We start from the raw sequence: 16,318 nt of genomic DNA, 5'->3' as shown, positions 1-16,318 counted from the left end.
ACAACCAATGAAACTACTAATCATTTATAAGTTTACACTGCAATGACACATAGATATGTAGAAATGAGCATCCCACAATTCCTAGAGTTCTGCAAGGCTTGTTAGTACACTTGCTTTGACTTGTTCAAAATTTTCTTTTATTAAATGTACATTAGTAGAATGATTATTCATGTCCTGATCTGTGCCTCTGTCAGTGCCAGCACCTCTGAACCTCCAACTGCCAACATTAAGCCAACGCCTGTAGCCCCTACAGCCAGTAAGCAGCCTGTCAACCCAGGGAACAAACCCACTCCAAGAGCAAGCATCAGGCCCATGATCACCCCGGCTACTGTTCCCACACCAACGCCCACAGCTACGGTCATGCCCACCACACAGGTGGAGACCCAGGAAGGTAAGTCTAACAGCACCACTTCAGAGATGAGCTTTGCCAGCCAAAATATTATTGTCCCCTTTGTCTCAAGTGAGACATGGCCATTTAGTTATTAATCCCACTCAAGCATTTACAGATGATATGGCCTTAAACATATCTTAATGCTATGTAATGCAGCTAATGGCTCAGTGAAGGTTTGGTACAATTTCCTGCATTTCTAACTTTGGTTCAACTTTATGTGAATCTCTTTTCCACTAACTTGAACTCCTCTACAGCCATGCAGTCTACTGAAGGTCCACCAGTGGAGCATGTGACTGTGTACGGCAGCGCCAGCGGTTCAGTGCGCTCCGCCAGCCCCAATGTCCAGACTACTTTAGCTAGCCCCATGTTGACTGTTCAGCAGACCCAGACACAGGCCACGGCATTTGTTCAGCCAACGCAGCAACAGAGCATGACCCATACAGAGCCAGCCAACCAGGAGCCACCACCTGTGGTCATAGAGGCAACACCTAGCTCACAGGTGGAATGGCCTTCGACTTCCTCCACCTCCTCTGTGTTTGGCACTGGTGAGAATCTGATCTTTTTAAAGTTTAAAATGGTAATTTGACCATGAGTATGAGGGACAAGAAGAACAACAGCCATGCATTATCTCCAGTTTCAGCAACACCAGGAACCTCCTCGATGTCCAAGAGGCCTCGAGAGGAGGAGGAAAGCACCACCATGGTCACTGACACAGAAGCCACCCAGGACGACAACTCCAGAGCTCCTATACCCAAGAAGCTGCGCATCATCCAGAGAGTGGGTCCAGAGGTGAGGAAGGGGATTAAACATAAAGCTATGGAAAAAATAGGCATTTTCATTATTTTTGATAATCGATAAAGTGTGTGCAGCTCTGATTGTCATGTTTTCTCCTCAGGAGGAAGTGCTGGCTGAGGACAGTGCTGAGGCTGATGGTGTTGTGCCCTCAGACAGTCAAGATGGTGCAGAACCAAGCCAGGTTGGCCACAGAGATGATAAGATATTTCCCAAATGTTAAATGTGTTTTATTTTCATACATCATCTCAAAATCTAATCACTCTAATTATAATATTTGATGTGACGAAAGCAAACAAATAAGGCCAATGTTGTCAACCAGGGTCATTACAGTAATAACACTGGAAATATTTCTCAATATTATCTTTTTCAACATTTTTCTGTTAATGTTTCCAGATGGAAAATTATTTGTCAGTCACAGCCGTCTTCTGTTTTTACTATGTCAGAGAGGATAAATATGGTGCATCCCATCTTCTCCCTTATTGTGCCACCTGCCATTCCAAAAAAACAAACCATATGTTTTGTTTTGTTTTTGTACTGGAAGAAAAATGTTTTTTTTTATACCATAAAGCAATAAATCTATAGATTTAGCACAAAATTGTATCTCATGAGAAATACTGGTAGTTACATTGTAACAGGCAGGAGAAGTTAATGATAATAAAGTTGCAGAATTACTATGATAATTAATGGTTACTACATGCAGGACACCTTTTATACAAGTTGTTAGTCCTTCAACAGTTACAAACAAAAAAAGTTTTAATAAATGTTGTCTATGGTGTCTGTTGTTTGCCCTGCAGACAGAGGAGTTTCCAGCACTGGAGGAAGGAGAAGACAGTGCAGCCTCCCAGTCCATGACATTGGACCAAGAGGTGACCCTGACCCAAAGTGACACCCCTGACCAGCTGTCGCAGGAAGTAATCGTCATAATAACAGACACAGAGAGTGACGAGGATCAGGAGGAGGAGGAGGAGGAGGAGGAAGAAGAGCAGGTAGAAAGCATTTTTAAAAGGAAATGTGTAGAGTGGCATAAGACACCAGACACAGAATTTGTCTTTCAAAAATGTTTCCTGGCACTAATGATTTGTCCACTGCTCAATGTAGGACTATGATGAGGAGGAGGAAGAGGAAGATGAAGAGGAGGAGGAGGAAGAAGAAGAAGATGAGGAGGAAGACGAGGGAGGGATGGGGGAGGAAGGAGAGGAAAGTAACGAGGGGAGCGGAGACGGCAATGAGGCTTACGAAGAAGACGACACAGAGGTTCGGTTACCTGTGACACATAATGTACTCACAGTTACAACTTTGACCTTTTTAAACGTCGTCACCCTCACACGCTTTCACATCCAGTATGTCACGTTAACCCTTCCCACGCTTTCAGTCAGAGATCCACATGCCCTTTCCAGCTCGCACTCTGTTTTTCCACACACTCTCATTTCACTGTCACTCGCATTTTACCCCTGTGTCGTAACTTTCTGTCTGTGTACAAGCTGTGTGTGTTGACTTAGTTGTTTACCTTTTCTCTATAGTCATGGCTGCACATGTTCTGCGGGATGAGACAGTGTCTACAAACGTACAGTTAACAGTCTTTCACTTGAAGTCTGAATGTGTGAAATTTGTTTGAAGTTGGGAAGCCGCAAACCACCGTTGTCCAGTGTCATTTTAATGTGTGTGTTTGGACATTTGGACATCTCCCCTCAATTTGAAGATTGTATTTCCAATTTTGTGAAAGTAATTGTAAAGTATAGTACTGTAAGGCTCTTAATCTTATCACAAGGCTGAAGGCGCTTGAGTGACCCATAGACAGATGAAGCAGGACTCAGTTGTTGCAATGCAGAGCAATTTATATGATCTTCGTACTTCTCTGTAGATGAATGTGTGATTTAAGTTCTGCATAAACAACAAAAATATTAAAGTCCACAGGTATAAACCAAACTTTTTTCTGAAGTGTTTGGAAAATTAACTGAAATCAGATATTGCAAAATCTCACTCATGGGATAAACACAACAAATGGCTGGAGTCAAAGAAACACCAAAAGGAGGGAGGCAACATAGATGGCCTCTTGTTAAGGGTGAATAGATTGAGTAGGTGTTTCCTTTTCCAAGCAGGAGTGCTTGTTTAGTTGTTTTCTCTGCCAGAGGTGTGATGAGGTGACCCTTCTGGTGGAGACATCAGACGATCATTTTAAATACACTTGGAAGAGAAACTACTTCCTCATTAAACTGTGCAGGATTCTGTACATTTCCTCATGTTTTAAATCAGCACATATGGAAAGATGATTTTTAACTGGAATTCTCTGAACGGCATCTTTGTTACATATAGGGAGAAAATGAATCATAATCACAGTCTGGTGTTCTGCCACTATATCCTGGCATCTATACTGTGTGGGAACCATCCCATAACCTGCTTCCTGTAATTTTACTCAACTCCTGTTTTTTTGTTTTTTTTTGGCTGCTCATCTCCACTTTTCCTTTTTTTCTTGCTTTGTTTTTATTTGACCCCATTTAACTTTTTACAATTCTACTCATGGTTTTCTGTTTCTTTAACCACCTCTTCCCTTTATTATTTCCTTTTGTTCTTTCCTTTCTCAGGGAGCTGATGCAACAGACCCGGGCACGGAGACAGAGGAGAGTTTGGGGGCGTCTGACTCCACCCAGAGGCCAGCAGATTCCCAGACACCCAGCTGTAAGATCCAGGAAACTCACATACGTACATCCATGTACTCACACACTGTCCCGCCATCCAATTAATTATCTGACATTTGATACGATGACTGAGAAACATGTAATATGTTGTTGTCTGTCTGAAAGGAAGAGGGACGCAACTATTTGCCAAAATAAAGGTCATTTTCATGAAGGCTGCATTACTTTGAAAATGAAACTAGGTGTAGCCCTATATAGCGAGTGATCTTAACTGTAAAACCCAAATTGAGTACGTTTGGCAGTTAGGTGGCCCAAGAACATTCAATATTGGTTCTATTAGGAAACCAACCACAGTCTCAAATGCAATTTGATAGCTTGATTTGAAGCTTTCTGAAAATTTAAATTTATTTCAGTCAGTGAATTATCACACAAATAATCTGGAATAAAATAATTGAAAAAACAGCCAACAAATAATTACAGTAGAAAAAATTGCAACTTAGCCCTTCTAAAGACCAAAAACATGTAAGCTAAAGATACAGCTTATAGCACCTACTCTGTATATTATACACTACATATTTGTCAACCAAAACAACATGAGACAAACAGTGTACACTGCTCCTTCCATGATAATGACAACATGCCATTCTGATCATTCATACAAGTTATTCAAAACCTACAAAACATTCTGCACATTTTGTTCCTCTTTAAAAAAAAGTCCATTATGAATAAATACAATGAATTTGGTTGAATTAGTCCTGATGGTTTGATTCAGCACCCTTAGAAAGTTAATTAATTGACCTCATACGTGATTTGTGCAGTATTAAAATCTACCAAGACTGGTGTCATTGTTTTATCTTAAATTGTTTTGCTGACAGGTTTTATATCTATGATCCAATGTATTTACTTCAAGTTGAATGGACCTTTATTTATTTGAACCCTTTTTTTCCTGTTTTAGTTGAGGGCAGCACGATGGAAGCTTTCTCCACAGAACAACCTATCACAAGCTCTGGTACACGCATGCCCCAGTCGCCACGGAGACCAACGCATCAGCTGCCCCCACGCCTGAACATCCACCCTGCTCCAACATCAGAACTAGGACCACCTGCTCAGGTTCAGATATGAAGGAGGAGTAATGTGTTTTCATTGAGGAGGAGCCCCTAATTATAATGAAGGACATCATACTGTCTTATTATGTTTTGATTATTATTTTTTAATTATCAATAGATACAATTTTATAGTATCTTTTTCTTTGCTCTTTGCAATATTAATTAGACTTAATTATAAGTCACACAACAGAAAATTAATCAGCATAATGAACCATTTTGGTAATTAAATAATAATGTTGGTCAATTTTCAAAGCAAAAATGCAAACATTTGGTGTTTCTAGCAAGATTTAATTTATTGATGCAACAGTAAACTGAATATCTGGATTTTAAACTGTTGGTCAGACAAAGCAAGACAATGAAAGACATCGCTTTGGGCTGTGAGAAATTATAACCACGAGTTTTCTACTTTTTTATTTTTTGGTATTTCATGGAGAAGAGATTGATCAATAATGTCACCTCTGTGTAAATAAGAAGCACTGATAAAAAGATTTTTACTATCTACTTTCACAGCGTATCCCTGTTCGTCGGCAGTCAGTAGGGAGAGTCCCTCAGCTCACACCCGGGGTGCCGGTCAGCGCTGTGAGTCACTTCTACATTCAGATAATTTACAGTCACTACGTTATTTATGTCAGTGTGACACTTTGACCGCTGTGTTTCTGTGTGAATTTGTATCCAACACTTTTCTGTCGTCTGCTCTTCTGCAGCAGCACTTCTTCGATGAGGATGACCGGATGGTTCCCAGCACTCCCACTCTGGTAGTACCACACCGCGATGGTTTTGACCAGGCCATCCAGTAAGTCTCACACACCAGGAAGTCAGAACACCCAATAAACATTTGAGATGTAACAAAAACTTAAAACCAATGTATCTTTCTCATATTCTCATGTATCTCTCATACAGACCTCTATACTATGGTCTTTGGTGTTTACCTTTTGGATTGTATTTCTTCGGCTGTTTGAGTGTATATTTTGAGATTTCTGAAATAAACAGAAAAAGTTGAGGAAAAGAAGCTGAAATTCCTCTAACCGTTATCAGTCTGCAGTTTTATGGCACTGGATTATTTTGTTTGTTTGTCAGTTCTCCTCAAGTGGCTGGTGTGCCTCGCTTCCGGTTTGGTCCTTCAGAGGACATGCCTCAGACCAGCTCCTCCTCGCACTCTGACCTGGGACAACTCGCATCACAAGGAGGTACGCCACTGCCATGTGTTGTATCGAGGTTCTCTAAAACAGCATAAAACACCCCACCAGCTTACTGCAACCCAATTTTTATTTATTTTTTAATGGAAAACAATTCTTGTCTTCAGGTCTTGGAATGTATGAAAGCCCCTTGTTCTTAGCAACTCATGAAGAAGAGTCTGGAGGACGCAGCGTTCCCACCACACCACTACAAGTTTCAGCGCCAGGTATCTGTCTCTGTGTCTGTCAGTCCGATACGGAGGGAGCAGTTCTTTTTTATCAACATGCTCAGCCCAGTTACAGATTACATTTTCTGAAAACAGTCAGTGAACTGGTTGGAAAACGTTCAGATTTGGAAGTACTATCAGGTGCTGAAATGAGAGTGAGTGAATCAGTATCATTTTTTTATGTCCGTCATTTCCAGTAACAGTATTCTCCGAGGTGGGTCAATCTGACGCCACTGAGCACGCCTCCCAGTCAGTTCCCATGGTGAGCACGTCCACACCGGGCCTGGTGGTGCCAGGAGCAGCCGGTACAGGGGAGGAGAGAGACGATGTCTTCCTGGAGCCTGACACTGATAGGTGAGACTCACTCCTCTGCCAGCTGGTAAATTCAGACCCCTGTTCTGTAACTGCAGCATTCAGTGTTTGTTGCCATTTGACCTTCTTTCCACTGTTCATATCAGTACTTGAATCAACTATAAAACTTTACTTATAGTGAAAATTATAGTGTTTATATAAGGTGCGTCTTAGGGTTTTTGTTTTTGTACATTTACAGGTGGTTTCGAGATGGTATGACTACATCATTTATCTGTATTTTCTGGTTTGTGTGTTGGTATGTTTGTCCCAGGCCCAGTGCTGAAGTGTCAGTGGATCCAGTGGTGTCTCAGGGAGATTTGGAAGAGCCAGGTCAGCCCTCTGACAAGGGCAGCCTCCCATCCACCAGCCAGGAGCCCTCTTCCAGCTCTGCAGGTACAGTATAGCTTCATGACTGTGCAGCGTTTCCATTAGTGAAGGTCTGTCATGTAACTTCTCTTGTTGTGTATTTTTAGTGTTCAGTTCTAATTGCACATCTTGTGTTTTTCTAGATACAAGCAGTGCTCCGCCTAAACCCTCGAGACCTGGACCCAGCAGGCAGCTGCAGCGCTGGCCAGAGAGCCGCGGGGGCCGTATGAAGAGAGGAGGTAACATTTAAAAGCATACACACCTGATTGGGTATTTATAGAGCTTATACTTATCACTACTACAAACAGGTCTAGGTCCATAATGCCCATGTGTATATTAAGCCCATGTCTCATTTTCAGCTTAATAAAGAAAGGTGTTAGCCATGGGAAAAATGCTTTAAAAATGTATAAAATACATTAAAATCTCGTGTGGCGTAGTGGTCTAAGCAGGCGCTCCATGTGTAGAGGCTACAGTCCTCGCTGCAGTTGGCCCCAGTTCAAGTCCCGCATCGGACGGCCTTTGCTGCATGTCATTCCCCCTCTCTCTGCCTCCCCATTTCCTGTCTCTCTACTGTACTATCAAATAAAGGAATAAAAAAAGCCCCAAAAATATACTTAAAAAAAAAAAAAATAAAAATCTCTTCAGTATTAATAGCAAAACCTAACTGGCTAAATTTGTGTCTCCAACGAAAGAATCACAAATGTATTATAAAGATTTGCTCATAATAATGATATTGTGAATGAAAGCAGGAGTAGTTAAACAAAATGACGTCCAGAGTGAGTGGCACATTGTGTGGTTGGCGTTGATCAGCTTGTCTTGCAATGCCAATTATGTCTGTTTGAAACCGCCAACATACTGAAAGTTTATGGTGTCTCACACACTCTTTGTATTTTCACATTATCAAAATCAGTTGCAGGTGGGGCGTCCTATTGGCTCAGGGTTTTATCACACTGATTCTAATAAAGAGGAGGCTTCCACACTGACTTTTATAACACTGCCATCTTTATTGTAACTCAGATATAAAGTCATCTTTGTTCTAGACTTGTACAAAAAAAACAATATAATAAAATATGATAATATTTTTTATATTGTTGCAAGTTGTTGCATGCCTGAAAAGTGGTACTAAAAGTAGTACTAGAGCAGCTCAAACTTATTTCTATGTCCCTTATTCACTAACTTGTAATGCAACATGTTTTGGTAGCTATACACGTATATGTGCACAGATGACTTGTGCTGACCAACAGTCAATGTTCACACAAATCCTGGCAAAGTATTTGTTTCATTTTAATTACAAGTCATAGCATTCAATACATGTTGGTGTATTATTACTTCACACAATAACCGAGGAAATGCTCAGATTCTTTGTTTAATATATTTTATACAACCACTCTTCAGAATTTTTACATCATTATAGCCTGCTACATTTAAAAAAAATCTTCTATATATCAACAGGTCAAGCATTTCCTTCTCGGGGTATACACGGAAGACGCTTTGCCCGATGAAGCAATAATGAAAAAAGTTGATGACAATGACTGGACAACTCGTCATTCCCTTCAGAAACACATTACATTTTTCCCAATCAGAGTCCAGATTCTTTATTCAGTCTTGATAGTTGTTCCCTTGTTCTGAAACCTGTTGTTTTTTTGTTTGGCTCATGTTTTTAATGTACTTGTAAAGTACCTTTTGTAATCACGGTCCAAGCTGAAGCTGTGTGTTTTAATGAAGAGTGTAATAAAGTTTAAAACTGTAAGAGAAATGATGTGAAACGCAAGTTTTTTTTTAAAAATATTGCTATTCAGTTACACTTTCTTTGGGCATTTGAAGAGGTCGTTGGTCTGAGGTGAAGTGTTGGCTTTAGGAGCAGCAATGACAGGACGTTCAGTATCCATCCTCACGTTGTAGGATTTGGCTGCAAAAGGAGCAGAATGGGTATTAGTTTCGTTCATTAAGCATTTAAATTTATGAATGGCATTTCGGATGTTTTTTTTTTTTTCATGCAAATGCCAGTTTCCATTTTAGTGAACATGAATTTGGCATGAAACCGACTCATACATTTTTCAGGACATTAACTGTGACAACTTTTGGCTACAGAATTGAATTGCTGTAATTTTCTAAAATGATGTAAATGACTAGACGATGAACTCCTGACATGACACATCCACTGTAGTGATTCATCTGCAATCAGGAATACTTAGTCAAACTGGACCTTTTTTGTGGGTACTCCACCATAAACTTGAGCTATAGATGAATGGACTCCACCCTCAATGACCTTTACATCTGCCTAACCCCCACCCTAACACGCCCAGACACACATGGGCCTCGTTAGGCCTTTCAGACATGATGTGAATGAGGTCAGCAAATGTCTTGCAGACAGAGAAGTGAAGGGCAATTTGTTCTTTTGAAAATGGGCAATTAAATGTTATTATTATGAACAGAGGAGTGAAGGGAAGAGCTATTTAACCAGTAAACCACAACTGTACAGTTCTGTAAATTGGGAGACAGCAGTGTTTTTTAAATCAGCTTGAAATCATAATTTTCCCAGCAAGAGAACGATTCTGTTCAAATGAGAGATCTGACCCCCGTCCTGGTATGTATTGACTTACATCTTGAGAAGACGTAGTATTTGTATCCCTCTGGTTCTCTGTTGGGGACGGACACAGCAGCTGTGACGGTGGAGGGGAAACCTCTCCAGGACGTCCGGATGTTAATGGTTGGGCCCAGAAGAGACACTGGAAACAAAGCAGTGTGCAATGAGTGAATGCCTATTGAGAGAAATCACTCTGGCTTGTTTTCTTCATTTTAAATGTTTTAACAATCCATCTAATCTAATTTAAAAGATTATTTTGTGTTTGATGTTTTCTGACAAAACTCACAACTCTTCAACAGTTGTAACCCCATGAACTACCCACAGGCTAATTTACGAGATGGACCTCGCTGCCCCTCTCGCCTCCACAAAGCATGACTCACTTTTTCAGAGAACTACATGTGTTGTAACAAAGTAAACATGTTTACTCGTCTTTAAGCAAATCAGCAAACACGCAGCAAACGAGAAAAATAGAATGTAAGTTATGCCACTGTTAAGATGAATGTATGTTACACAAGGACAACTATGACTTTCTCATAATTATTTTGAATAGTTGTATCACCTGCTTGTCGAACCATCCGGTGGCGGACTGTGTAAATGGTGTGCTGGGGTTTCCTGCCACATGTTGGACCGGTGCCAAACTGGTATGAATATTTCTGGACCAATCCCCCTGAATGAACCAAAGAAATGAAACACTGTAAAACTAGTCTTTTTAGTTTAATTAGGATAAAACACTCAACAGCAAAAGTCATCACCTCTCTTGAAGAAGTAGACCGACTCTCTCCTGGTCTGATACTGAGGCACAGACAGAGCAGCTGTGATGTGGCCCCGAAGCCCATTGAAGCCCATTTCGATCGCTTTAGGATAGCCAGGGTCCAAAACATCATTTTCAAATCTCCAGTACTGGGTTCCCTGCAAAATCAAATGAACACAAACCAAAACATTCAACCTCGGGCAACTAAGATGCACCTGTACAGCACTTTACAGAAGTGGATATCTGGCCAAGAGAGCTTAAGGGTAAAGATGTAAGATCAAAGGAGAGCCAGGATTACGTTTGTAACAGCATAAATCCACCTTGATATTAGTCCAAAAGGTCACATCTGTTAAATCCCTTAAATCCAGTTTACCCTGAAAATGTATGTTTTGCCCTGGCAGTTGCAGCGAGTGAACACTGTGTCGATGGGTGAAGGGACGCCCCACACTTGTGTGATGCCTTGAGCTGGACCTGGCATCCTATTTCTGTCCAGGACCCAGAAGTAGTGCCCTGTAAAATAAAATAAAAAGAACATAAAGTTGGCCCACCTTTATATAAAGCAGGGATTAGCAGTTAAATTTAACTGTGAGCTAGAGACAAAAACGCATTTTACTTTTATAGATATTAAGGTGGAGCGAGGTGGGTACAGGACGGTATTTTAGCCCAGTGGTTTCCAATTAAGTTAATGTCCTTTAAGACAGAAGAAAAAGCAAAGTTCTGCTGCACAAATTTGTTTTCATTATTTTGCCTTTTTGTTAAATATTGTATAATTTTACCTTTAAATTTTTCTAATGTTTAAATGAAATTTGGTGGGACTGACACAACTAACTGATCATGTATTCTTCATTTTTAAAAGTAACTAGTAGCTATAGCTCTCAAATAAATCTGTTGTTGTAAAACGTAAGCTCCAGTATGTCCCTCTGAAATGTATCTGAGTACAACTATAAAGTAGAATAAAACAACAACAAAAAACAGCTAGTGCTTGGAAAACTTTGGTACTTCCCACCACTGCTCTCTTGTATTTTAATTAAGTGGTATTTGACCTAACCGATGATAATTCTCCTTCTTGGCACTAACCTCTGAAAACCACAATTGTGCCGTTCCTGAGTGTGGTGACTGCGCTGACCGGCCGTCCACTGCACAGGTTTGTATCGTTACTGTCATCTGGAAAAAACATAAACAAGCAATAAGACTGAGTTTCTGGGTGTGAAGTGTAATTTATTTTCCCTGGGGCTTTCCTGCTTTGAGCTTTTTATTTTCATTCTTTAAAGTATCTGAACCTAAATTTGAATTTCAAAGGACTGAGTGATTCACTAACAGCGTGGAAAAACAGCCACTTCTGTCACTTAATATAGTGTAGCTAAGCTTTGAAGAAAGCTTCGTTCACCCAGAGGGAAAATGAAAAAAACAACTGAGCCCATAAACCTAGAGGCCTCTGTCTTTGCACTAGTGTTAGACTCATGTAAAACAGATTACATCTTAGCAGAGACTACAGGAGATAAATGTCTAAATCTTTGAGATGGTTTGTTTTCTACAGGTTTTGTGATGAGAATCTGGACCAATAAGAACATTTCTTACCTGCTTGGTAGTCCCTTGGATTGTCTGTGTTCAGAGTTGGTGCAATGTCCAGAGGCTTAGTCTCGGGTTTGGAGATCGGTTTAACCAGAGTTGGTTTAGTTGGCGGTGGCTTGTACTGGTCGGGTTTGTCCTGGGGTTTCGAAGTGGGTTCAGATGGTTGGTGTTTGCTCTGGTCTGAGGTGACTTCCATTGGATCAGCAGTCATCGCTTGTGGTGTAGCATCATCTGTAGCGTCAGCCAGAACAGAGAGAGGGCCTGCTGTGGGATCCTCTGAGTTGCTCACAGTATCATCTGTTCCAGAGTTTGAAGCGGTTGCGTCTGGGATGGGTGTCAGGTCCAGCATTGATGAGGCAGTGGTTGTCGTGTCCTGAGACATTTCCAGGACTGTGTAGTCCTGTGTGAGTCCTGTAGATTCACCTGTGTTGAAGGGTAGGGTCGTAACCTCTGGATTATCAGAGGAGGCGTCGGTTGGGTCTGTGTTCTGTGCCTCGGGAAATATGTCATCCTTGTGTTGTTCTGTTGCCTGCCCTTCTTTCTCCGGCTCTGGGGTGCTGGCTGCAGGAGAAAGCCCTGTCTGGGGTGCTGAGGTCGGGGCAGTCGGGCTGGAGTCATTGTCAGCTGCTGTTGTGGGCTGAGGGAGAGTTGTTCCTTCGTCGGTTGAGTCGACAGGATCACTGGCATCTGGAGGTGAACAAACTTGATTATCGAATCTTAAATTTGAATCAATTATGGTAAGTTAATAAATGATCAAATTAATGACGGTGTGTACAGATGGGTGACAAAGTAAAACCTGCATAAATTAAGAGAGATGAAACAAATGCAGATGCTTTCATACACTGAATGGATTGATAACGGACATCCTCTCTGGAAAAATACTTATTTTCCACACAAACGTGGAGAATAACTTAAAATTAAACAATTTAAACCTACTGTATGACACCACTGTGTAGTGGAAATATTAATCGCACAAACCAATAGGATATGTAACTTATATATAAGTCACATAAAAGGCATAGACTAAGATTGATAAACTGATTAAATTGAATTAAATAATTGACATTCTTAAATGTACTTTGGTGGAAGTTTGCTCTTCTTTTCTTCATTACAACAGTATTTAATTTGTCATTATTTTTATTTTTTGGTTTATTGTTAAGTTTAGAATAATGAGAGGAAGAAAAGAGAAATTTTGGGTTGAACAACTAAGGGAGATTGTGGATTATAAAGGTGGCACTGTCATCAAAACACCATATCAAAGAATATCTTTTGAAAGAATGGTGTTCAGCCTCCAGTAGGGTCCATAGACTTGGGGAACCTAAGCCAAAGAGCATTGAACTTTATGCTGGTTTCTTTTCTGCTTGTTTCTGCCAGGTTATCTGCGGATATCACATACCTGTGTTCTCAGTGGGGGCTACTCCACTAGTCATGTAAAGGGTGGAGGGGCTGTCGTCAGCCTGCGTGGGTTCATTGTCTGAGGGAGTCGCGTCTGTCTGAGAAAAGACTGTAACTGTGTCTGTACTGAGCTCCAGAGTGTCTGGCTCCAGGGTGGGTTCAGAAGAACCTTGAACCAGGTCAACTGTAAGTGATCCCTCAGGGATCGGACTTGCCCCCGGATCCTCTAGTCCGTTGTTGGAAAGGTCATCATTTGGAACGATCTGGCTGTTCGTATCTACAATAACATGAGAAGTGAGAAGAGGTTTGCACTCACACTGATGAAAACTTACTGGAGAAAGAGCTTGGCTTGATTTATTGTCCAGAGGCATCATTGCTCACCATCAATGGGATCATCAGGTGGATATGATGTTGGGTTGTCCAGTGGGCTTAAATGGTCATCTGTGGACAAATGAGCCAAATTCACATCTGTAAGTTTAACACAAATATTTTTTTAAATTCCATCATTATTTCCCCTATATTTGTTTACTTGGGCATGCACATCACTCAGACAGTGACTTTCCAGACGGAAATGTCACAACATGTCTTCCTCCTGAGAGAGAAGCGACAAGGATGCGAGACTATCTCCACCCACAAAACTATTCCAGGCCAACTCCTCAATTACAACCAGTAAGAAAATGTTTGTCGTTTCTTGGCTTCGTTTTGTGCTTTCCTCTCTTGTGACTGAGCTTGTGCCCGTAACCCTCCTACACACTCATGACAACACTGCTTCCTTGTGTTTCTTCTGGCCTGAGAGGCTAACGCTCTTGGCCTGTTCTGGTGAGACTTGGCCCTCAAAGCAAACCACAGCGACAGAGCCACAGTGTGGTGGTCAACCATAAACAGCTTCCAGCCTTCTTGCTGTCAAACATTGTTAAATTCATCGGCTTCAGCCCATAAGAATCATTTAAGTAATCTGAACTATTCTCTATATAAACTGATGCAGTTTAAAGTTTGTTGATTATTGACATGAGAATCAAAATTTCAGAAGCATAGTCACCTTCATTGTTTCCCTCGCTGAAAGTCTCCTCCACGTTCAGTGGCGACTCTGGGAATATTCATGAATAAAGATTAAAGAGCTAACCATGTAAAAACGGATTTCCCTTACATCCTAAATGACTGGAAATAATAATGTGGTGAGAATCAAACCTCTTGCCAAGAAAATATACCTTTGGGTTTGTTATCTTTTACATTATCACATGAACTAGTCTTCACTGGTGCTGTTGCACTGGCTGCTCCACTCATTTCTTCTGTAGTAATTACTGAGACAGAAAATATTGTCAAAATTTAAACCAATGCGTCGGTGCAGGTTACTGCATGCATTGCATGCTACTCCACATGCCGGTGGACATGCATGGTTGCCATGTCGCATCATTCCTGGCTTCTTTGCACTTCACCAGTCATGCACATGTACTAATCTCAACTCGCCATTATCATAATTGCATGATGGTGCAACTGAAAAAGGTGAGGGCTGATTTTAACATGCAGCCATGCTTTCACACGACCGTCACTATGTTCATATGAAATGACCATCAAATGTTAGAAGACAACACCACAGATGTATGACCACTTATTATGGTGATACCACTGAGTATGAAACTGTGAAGGGAACCTGCAGAGGTTAACATGCAGAAAATAACACACACAGACACAATCATGCTGAATGTGTTGGGCAAGGCTTACCCTCTGCATCGCAGTGGCTTGTGTAATCCTGACAACACTGCTTGTACTTTATGCAATCAGGGTCGCAGCTACACAGCCGGCCTCTCTTGAAGGATTCTCCACATCGACCTTTGCAGGAGTTTTCTGTTGCACACAAACATAGCAGGGTTCATCTCAACAGACCTGCACATTAAAACTACACAGATTGTTTTCATAAGTCATGTTAAGGCAGTATATGATGCGTTGCTCACTTCAGGGATGGGGATTGATATAAAAAAAAATGTTAAATCATTGCAAGCTTGAAAAAAAAATTAAATCAGCAACACATGTTTGGATATCAGTGTCAGTAGGGTGAGTAACAATTACTGGCAGCAGTAGTGATAGTATGTCAGGAGAGAAAAGTCTCACTTGTGGTGCACTGAGATTCATAGTCTTTGCAGCATTCTCCATAAGACAGGCAGGTATAATCACACTGGCACATGTAACCCCTGTAGTACTCGGCACCACATCGTCCTTTGCAGCTCGCTGTAAATTAAACAGAGTACATGGAAACCCATTTAAAAATGCAGTGCAGAAAATCAGATGGCAGCCTTTAAACTTTGTCGACTTGAGGGATCGGTCTGTAAATAATACTCTGCCAGATACTGATGTAGTGAAAAAATACACTGACATACAGTAGGTTGACCCTCTGGTAAATAATTATCTACAGGGTAAACATGAATGAGTACAAGCACAGCAAACACACGACACGAGGAAAGCCCTTCTTTAAAAAAAATATCTTGTTTGACGTTTCGGGCTCTCGGCATACAAAAGAAAAGTCATTCTGCTTAAGTGTTTTTCACGCAAATTATACTCACTCTGAGCAGCACTAAAGGACAAGGCACAAGCCAGCAAAATAACAGCACAAAGTACAGGAGAAGACATCCTCATGTATATCTGAAACTGAGAGACAAAAAGAATAATTAATTCTGATTTCCTTCGTGTCAGTAGTGGATTTATATTCATGGCTGAAATCCAGAGAGATAAGAGAGGAAATAAAGAGTAACGTACCTTGTTTGAGCTCCTGTCTGTCTGCTGCTGAGGTTTAGACGCTGGCTGGCTTTTAAAAGGCTGAGGGAGCACGGCTGACTTCCCTTTAATTGGCAGATCCGGTCTAATTAAAAGTGTAATGATCTCACAGGCTGCAGGGAGGATCCTCCAGTCCAGACCATAGGTCTGGACATCATGAGTCCCCACAAACAGCTGGAAGCACATCAACACACATCTGT

At 41.1% G+C, this 16,318-nt stretch overlaps 2 protein-coding genes across 2 annotated transcripts in view; one reads left to right on the top strand and one right to left on the bottom strand.

The window, feature by feature from the left end:
• Positions 1 to 8,800, top strand: part of tprb (translocated promoter region b, nuclear basket protein) — a 24,671-nt gene extending 15,871 nt beyond the window's left edge. The window contains exons 36-51 of the mRNA XM_056378491.1: positions 195 to 391; positions 646 to 936; positions 1,026 to 1,180; positions 1,287 to 1,367; positions 1,981 to 2,172; positions 2,285 to 2,440; positions 3,769 to 3,862; positions 4,775 to 4,929; positions 5,436 to 5,504; positions 5,630 to 5,718; positions 6,003 to 6,112; positions 6,229 to 6,327; positions 6,525 to 6,681; positions 6,950 to 7,071; positions 7,188 to 7,283; positions 8,497 to 8,800. Of these exons, the coding sequence (XP_056234466.1) occupies positions 195 to 391; positions 646 to 936; positions 1,026 to 1,180; positions 1,287 to 1,367; positions 1,981 to 2,172; positions 2,285 to 2,440; positions 3,769 to 3,862; positions 4,775 to 4,929; positions 5,436 to 5,504; positions 5,630 to 5,718; positions 6,003 to 6,112; positions 6,229 to 6,327; positions 6,525 to 6,681; positions 6,950 to 7,071; positions 7,188 to 7,283; positions 8,497 to 8,546 (2,113 nt within the window). The 3' untranslated portion in view covers positions 8,547 to 8,800. The remainder of the gene's footprint in view (positions 1 to 194; positions 392 to 645; positions 937 to 1,025; positions 1,181 to 1,286; positions 1,368 to 1,980; positions 2,173 to 2,284; positions 2,441 to 3,768; positions 3,863 to 4,774; positions 4,930 to 5,435; positions 5,505 to 5,629; positions 5,719 to 6,002; positions 6,113 to 6,228; positions 6,328 to 6,524; positions 6,682 to 6,949; positions 7,072 to 7,187; positions 7,284 to 8,496) is intronic.
• prg4b (proteoglycan 4b) lies at positions 8,025 to 16,318 on the bottom strand. Its single transcript, XM_056378492.1, has 14 exons — positions 16,101 to 16,318; positions 15,908 to 15,992; positions 15,459 to 15,575; positions 15,072 to 15,194; positions 14,389 to 14,436; positions 13,731 to 13,790; positions 13,351 to 13,626; positions 11,961 to 12,641; positions 11,460 to 11,546; positions 10,756 to 10,892; positions 10,384 to 10,540; positions 10,191 to 10,298; positions 9,648 to 9,773; positions 8,025 to 8,953 (listed from the first exon to the last, which is right to left on the bottom strand). Exons 1-14 carry the CDS (start codon positions 16,302 to 16,304, stop codon positions 8,844 to 8,846), a joined length of 2,319 nt encoding a protein of 772 aa, XP_056234467.1. The 5' UTR covers positions 16,305 to 16,318; the 3' UTR covers positions 8,025 to 8,843.

The sequence above is a fragment of the Seriola aureovittata genome, chromosome 6, assembly GCF_021018895.1.
Source record: "Seriola aureovittata isolate HTS-2021-v1 ecotype China chromosome 6, ASM2101889v1, whole genome shotgun sequence".
Classification (NCBI taxonomy): Eukaryota; Metazoa; Chordata; class Actinopteri; order Carangiformes; family Carangidae; genus Seriola; species Seriola aureovittata.
The sequence above is the reverse complement of the archived record's forward strand: the minus strand, read 5'-3'. Positions and strand labels throughout refer to the sequence as shown.